The 7,590-nt window shown below is 38.1% G+C and overlaps 1 protein-coding gene across 7 annotated transcripts in view; it reads right to left on the bottom strand.

Moving 5' to 3' along the window:
- Positions 1-7,590, bottom strand: part of LOC106464373 (CAP-Gly domain-containing linker protein 1-like) — a 91,921-nt gene that overhangs the window by 46,356 nt on the left and 37,975 nt on the right. The window contains exon 1 of one of the 7 annotated variants that reach the window (XM_022392062.1): positions 5,570-5,845. The exons of the other annotated variants lie outside the window; for them this stretch is intronic. Within the exon in view, the coding sequence (XP_022247770.1) occupies positions 5,570-5,624 (55 nt within the window). The 5' untranslated portion in view covers positions 5,625-5,845. Of the gene's footprint in view, positions 1-5,569; positions 5,846-7,590 lie in introns of those variants that run through there. 7 annotated transcript variants of the gene reach the window in all.

Below are 7,590 nucleotides of genomic sequence, written 5' to 3'. Positions count from 1 at the left end.
TGGATGTTATAAAACTTACAAGTTAGATAGAAAGGAATTTCAAATGTTAGACTGAGATTACCCATCATCGTTCGTTACGTACTTAATGGTAAGAATGGTAAGACTAATCGAAACACACACATTTATATATATATCAATTTTGCAGATTAGGATAAATTAGGGACGGCTAGCGCAGATAGCCCTCGTGTAGCTTTGCGCGAAATTCAAAAACAAACAAACAAACGCAGTGTAAGACTAGAGAGAAGACAGCTAGTCATCACCACCCACCGCCAACTCTTGGGCTACTCTTTTACCAACGAATAGTGGGATTGACCGTCACATTATAACGCCCCCACGGCTGAAACGGCGAGCATGTTTGGTGTGACAGGGATTCGAACCCGCGACCCTCAGATTGCGAGTCGAGTGCCTTAACCACCTGGCCATGCCGGCCAGAGATTAGGAGTAATTTTCAGCTAAGACAGTTTGATGTTTTTAACAGAATGGTTTGCCTTTGAAATGGGTTGCCTTCAGAGTTGGTAGATGCAGTTAATTTAAGAGAGTTTAAGTGCAGGCTTCATAAATATTTGGATGATGACGACTGGATTTGAGTGTTTGATGTTTATTTTAGAGTTTAGTGGATAGAAACGGCTTAAATGGACCAACAACTCTTGCTCTTAAATTAAATATGTGATATGCCCTGTCAATTCTATGTTTGTTGTTATGAGTAAAGCTACACATTGGGCTATCTGTACTCTGCCCATCACGAGTATCGAAACCCAACTTTTAGCGTCGTTAGCCTGCTTACTTACCTCTGAGCCACTAGAAGGGGGTACCTTGTCAATTCTATATATAAAGTAAATGCTTATTCTGCTTCATCGGGATTTAGGTCCTTGTTGGGACCTGGAAGGGTCAGGTGCAACCTTTTCCTCTGAGTTTGGTTTGTTTTGAATTTCGCGCAAAGCTACACGAGGGCTATCTGTACTAGCCGTCCTTAATTTAGCAGTGAAAGATTAGAGGAAAGGCAGCTAGCCATCATCACCTACTGTCAACTCTTGTGCTAATCTTTTACCAACGAACAGTGGGATTGACCGTCATGTTATAACGCCTCCACGGCTGAAAGGGCGAGCATGTCTGGTGGAATGGGGATTCGAACCTACGACCTCTCAAATTGTGAGTCGAGCGCCCTAACCACCTGGCCATGCCGGGCCGAATTCATTTTTCGTATGACAGCGTTCTTCTGGATTCTCTTGGGGTGTAGCTTCGGGGCGCTTGTTGCCCCTAACGCTCTGCTTTGCAACTTTTCCACCTCCATAGAAAATAACAAGGGCTGCATGTTGTGTCCTTTGTCTTTACATTGTTTACCAGCTTCGCTGTATGAATATTTTTCTTGAAAGACCGATAACATATTCTACAGCCATGAGTCTACCTTGGTGGCATGGATACTATGGCGGCATTACATTATATAAATTATAATATGGCGGTATGGCACTGCAGAAACTCTATCTTGACGGTATGATACTGTAGAAAGTCTACCCTGGTGGCATTACACTGTATAAATTCTACCCTGGCGGCACTACAGTGTATAAGTTCATCCTGATGGATGACACTGTAAAAAGTCTACTCTGGCGGTACTACACTGTATAACTTCTACCTTGGCGGCATCACAATGTAAAAATTCTACCCTGACGGCATAGCACTGCAGAAACTCTGTGTTGACGGAATGACACTGTAGAACGTCTACCCTGGCAACATTACACTATAAATTCCACCCTAGTGGCATCACACTGTAAAAATTATATCCAGGCGTCATAACACTGCATAAACCCTATCTTGGCGACATGACACTGTCGAAATTCTATCTTGGCGGCACTACACTGTAGAAATTCTATCCTGGCGGCATTTACGCTGTAGAAATTATAATCTGGGGGATATTGCCCTGTATAAATTCTACACTGACGAAATGAGATTTTAGAAAGTCTACCATGGCGGCATCGCAATTTAGAAAGTCTTCCCTGGTTACATGGCGGCGTGATACTGTATAAATCTCTGTAATTCGCTATGAACCTAATATATATGTGCTAAACATGTCGCCCAGGGGCCACAGCTCGCACCTGCAGCGATATAACGCCGCGTAAGCATATGGAAATCTTTCTGGTAAAAGTGCAATCAACTTGTATTTTTTATTCTTAATAAAGTAATGAATAATTTTAACGGTTCAATGAGCGCCATGTGCTTGAGATAGCCTCCAAAGGATGAACGAAGGTCGTGGACCTTTCCAAGATGAATCACATTTCTCTATCCAAAACTAATTTTAAATCAAATGTGTAAGTTATCAAGTAAAACTGTACGCGTTAATTAGGCTATATCTTTCGCTACACAAATATAAGAATACCAACATTCTACAGGGTAACCATGGTAATATGAACATTGTTACTTACTGATATTGTCATAATATTCGTCCTCACTCTGTTTGGATAAAACCCTACCTTTAAGGATATATTCTACACATTAAAAAGTTATCCTGCATGACTTATAGAGAGGAAGTGTTCATGAACCATGGTAACGATCAACACAAGGATGAGTGCCTACGCCTCCCCCTTCATACCCCATCACTGATTGTGTCACCTTTGTGATGGTCTTAAGTAGTTATGGACAATTGCACTGCACCGCAATTTTCACTACAGGAGGCTTTTGCACATTGCACTTAAAATCAGTGCTTTGTCTCCTTTTTTACTTGCTTTCCAAAGACCATTAATCTCGCGAGGACGATGGTTTTCAAGCGCTCTTTTGAGCAGCTTAAAGGCACAGAAGTTCGTGGAAGATGCTTCCAATGAATTATCTGGTGTGTGTGTGAGCGAATGATAAGGCACGAGTTCCCATTTGTATTTGATTTTGTGGAGGAACTGGCGTGTTGACTTGGACACATGGCTGTGTGCTTTGATTTCATGGAGTCATACTTTATTGACATCCAGTTCGTACACATATCGTATTTCATCGTTAATCTGATAGTGTGCTGTGTTTACCTAGTCATTTTTATCCGGATGACTTACCATTACAGCTGTAACCTGCAACCACCATAAGTCCTACAGCTGTAACCCGCAACCACCATAAGTCCTTTGGAAAAACTTTTGTAGTATGCTATGTGCCATTCTTGAAATGTTATAAGACACCGTCTTACCATTACAGCTGTAACCTGCAACCACCACAAGTCCTACAACTGTAACCTGCAACCACCATAAGTCCTACAGCTGTAACCTGCAACCACCATAAGTCCTTTGGAAAAACTTTTGTAACATGCTATGTACCATTCTTGAAATGTTATAAGACACCAGAAGAAGAAGAAGAAAATCGACTGGACTTTGTTATAGACACTTAAGTAGGCATTCTTCCATTTGACACATGTTAGATACTGCTCTTATACTTTTGATATTTGGTTCTCTGTTCGGCTATGCGATACAAACACGTGAACACCGCTTTCATGTCGCTTTTGTACACATAAATCTGTGTGATTTATCTGGTTTACAGTCCTAGGGGAGGCTTCTCCTTTACTACAGTGGACCGCTGTATTCTCGGGTTATTTACGGTGAAAATCGGTTTAATTTTATTCACTACTTCTTGTGACTAATAGCCGGTTATGTAGTAGTCTGTTTGTTTATCCCTCCTGGAATCGCGCCTTCCCTTTACTTTATCGATACGGATCAACATTACTGTTACAGTTTTCTTCGAAACTCTAAAATTTCGTGCCTTGTAATCGCAAAATAGTGGAGCTTTGCATCGGAAAATCCTATAATGTAATCTTCCCCCAAAAAATGTCAGTCATTAATAAGAACTTCTATATCTACTATAGCCAGTACCATCGAGATCTTTCGCCCAATACACGTAGTAGTGGTTGAGACACTATTTATATTATCAAATTGCTTGAACTATTTAGGTGTGAACCGGATTAAGTTGACGAGGTGTAATCTTTATAACTTTTTTTTATAAGTAACTTACAAATCAGGATGTTAAATGTCATCCTCACTTGCAAATCATTACATTTCAACAACTGTATTGAACATGATGACCAGAGATTTTTTACTTGTGTAGTCACGGGCCAAAGGAATAGTCAGTGACAATGTAACTGGATTTGCAAATTGTTAGGATATACCGTGAAGAACCCTTCGTCGGGGGATATAAGATGTATTAGCAATGGTTTCATCACATCTATTGTTATCTGCATGACTAACACTGTATCTTATATATTTAACAATATTTTTATAACATTACCATTACTGTATATTTTACATCATTGGCAACATTTTCTAGATTTTTTACTACTACTACTACCTAACATTAGCAACAATGTAGATATTACGCCATTGAAAATATTTTTGTAACGATTCTTATTAACCGTCATGGTCTGGCATGGCCTGGTGGTTAGGGCATTCGACCCACAATCTGTAAGTCGCAGGTTCGAATTCCATCACAGAACATGCTTGGCCTTTCAGTCGTGAGGGCGTTATAATGTGACGAACAGTCCTACTATTCGCGTAGCCCAAGAGTTGACGGTAAGTGGTGTTGACTAGCTGTCTTCTTTCCAAATTCTATCCTTATATTTATTATTCCCCGACACTACTAACAATGTAGATTTTACGTCCTTGACAATGTTCTCCTTACATTTATTATTCTCTAACACTACTAACAATGTAGATTTTACGTCATTGACAATGTTCTCCTTACATTTATTATTCTCTAACACTACTAACAATGTAGATTTTACATCCTTGACAATGTTCTCCTTACATTTATTATTCTCTAACACTAGTAACAATGTAGATTTTACTCCTAGACAATATTCTCCTTTTATTTATTATATTCTGATACTATTAACAATGTAAATTTTACGTCCTTGACAATGTTCTCCTTACATTTGTTATTCTCTAACACTACTAACAATGTAGATTTTACATCCTTGACAATATTTCCCATTTATTTATTATATTCCGACACTATTAACAATGTAAGTTTTACGTCCTTGACAATGTTCTCCTTACATTTGTTATTCTCTAACACTACTAACAATGTAGATTTTATCCTTGTCAATATTCTCCTTTCATTTATTACTCTTTGACACTATTAACAATGTAGATTTTACATACTTGACAATATTCTTCTTACATTATTATATGACATTACTCAAAATGTAGATTTTACGCCCTTCACTATACTTTTCTCGTAGTCATTGTTACCCTGACCTTCTAGCTGTATATGTTTAAGATATTTTAAAAAATGTGTATTTCTGACTATGATTACTTGCATTTCTTTGTCAGTATATTTCTCAGAAGGTTAGTTACTTGTTCTAATAATAGTATGTTTTCTACTAGTGCCAGCCTTTACAGTGTTGTGTGTAACTTACAACTATCAACTGCTTATTGTCTTAGAGAGACCGAGAGGGAAATGTCCAAGAACTAATATTCATCCTTATTTTCAGTACGTCATATGCTTTTGTAGACTAATATATAATAAAAATGTTTGCAAGTAAAACAATAATAATAGTATTAAAACACAAAAGTCTATGATTCAGACAGTAAAACAATAACTGTTTTCAAACCTTGGTATTTTGATGATTTACTTCTCACTGATGAACCAGATTCAGATGTCTGCATGACAGCAAGGGTATATTGCTAGCAATGTTCAGTTTATATGTAATGTCACTGATTAATTTAAACAATCAATAATTTCCGGCGAAAAATGGTTCATTGAAACCATCTAAGTCCAAAGTTAGGCCCTGTTTTGAACGCTCTTATTCAGTTTTGTATCTCGTCAATTTTACAAACTTCGAATAAATGATGTTATATCTCGAAACAACACACGAAAGAAGCACAACGTAACCTGTGACGACACCAGCTTATACTGACAGTGTGCGTTGCGTGACGTTCATATTCGACAAAACCGTAAATACTATCTCTGTGGGTGCTACGTGTCTGTTTACTCCGGTCATATTGTTCTGTTGGATGTCGCAGTTCTTAAGTAGATAAAACCTTCACTAAACCATTTTATTCTTTATTTGTTTGTTTAGAATTTCGCGCAAAGCTACACGAGGGCTATCTGCGCTAGCCGTCCCTAATCTAGCAGTGTAAGACTAGAGGGAAGGCAGCTAGTCATCACCACCCCCCGCCAACTCTTGGGCTACTCTTTTATCAACGAATAGTGGGATTGACCCTCACATTATAACGGCTGAAAGGGCGAGCATATTTGGTGTGACGAGGATTCGAACCCGTGACCCGCAGATTGCGAGTCGAGCGCCCTAACCACCTGGCCATGCCGGGCCACATCATTTTATGACGTAATGTGTTTTAAAGAATACCTATGTTCACCTACTCACCTAGATAAAAACACCACAATGACTTAACATCGAGACTGGAGACCATCCATAGTATCTAGTGTTTTTTTTTTGTTTTTTTTTTTATCTTAATAACACTAATTTCATCTCATTTGTATTATGCTTCATTTAATGGACGGATGGTAACAAGAAACCATGAATTGTTTCAGCTGTGGCGACGATGGTATTATTATTATTGTTTTTAATCATAAATTTTGAAACAAAATATATTCATGTGAAAATATAAAGAAATGAAAAAGTCTTAATTCTTTGATCATGATAACAAATTAAAAATAAATTTTGTTTCTCGGATCTGGTAAGAACTGGCTTGAGATTCACCAGTAAAATACTTAGTAAGTTTCAAAGATTGGTTTGTTTTCAAATATATAGACAGAAGGCAGCTAGTCAACAGCGCCCACTACCAATTTTTGGGCTATTCCAGACGACAAATGAAATTTCACCGTTACTTTCAGAACGTGCTCACGGCCACAACGTGCGGAGAGTAAATTTTTATTTTCTGGCAAGGAGACGCGACCCATAGACCCTGGGATCTACACTACAGTTTGTTTGTAGTTAAGCACAAAGCTACATAATGGGCTATTAGTGATTTGCCCACCACGGGTATCGAAACCCGGTTTCTGCGTTGTAAGTCCGCAGACATTCCGCTGTGCCACTGGAGGGCTGTATAGTATATTACCGTACACTAATCAGTATGTCATGCCTTGCTTAATTTTAAAATAGATTGACTAAATATATATTTCACAAAACTGCATTTTTATTAAATATGATTTAAGTCTAATAGAAAGTCAGGTTACAAATCAATGAGCCTACCTACAAGGTTGTTAGATACATTTTTCAAATAGTAGTTCCCAACCGTCTGTAACTTTACGGAAAGTCAGTACAAAAAAAAGGGCACATTTAACACTGTATGTAAATCCACATAGTAAAAACTGTTTTTTTTTTAAAGACGTCGGTAATAAAACACATTGTCAGTATAAAAGAAAAAGGCAACTGTTTGTCTGTCTGTCAGTGAAATCAAAATTGGACGGTTGCCAACCCTAGATAACTTCCGATCAAAGCAACTTATCTACTTCGTGTCTAACTGAAACGAATTCACAAATGGGGTTAACATTTTTGAACGCAGGAAGCTCAAACAGCAGTATAGAAAATACATTGAAACACAGGAAGCTTAAACAGCAGTATAGAAAATACATTGAAACACAGGAAGCTTAAAACATAGCATACAAAGT

This window comes from Limulus polyphemus, unplaced genomic scaffold, assembly GCF_000517525.1.
Source record: "Limulus polyphemus unplaced genomic scaffold, Limulus_polyphemus-2.1.2 Scaffold1632, whole genome shotgun sequence".
In the NCBI taxonomy this organism is placed as follows: Eukaryota; Metazoa; Arthropoda; class Merostomata; order Xiphosura; family Limulidae; genus Limulus; species Limulus polyphemus.
The sequence above is the reverse complement of the archived record's forward strand: the minus strand, read 5'-3'. Positions and strand labels throughout refer to the sequence as shown.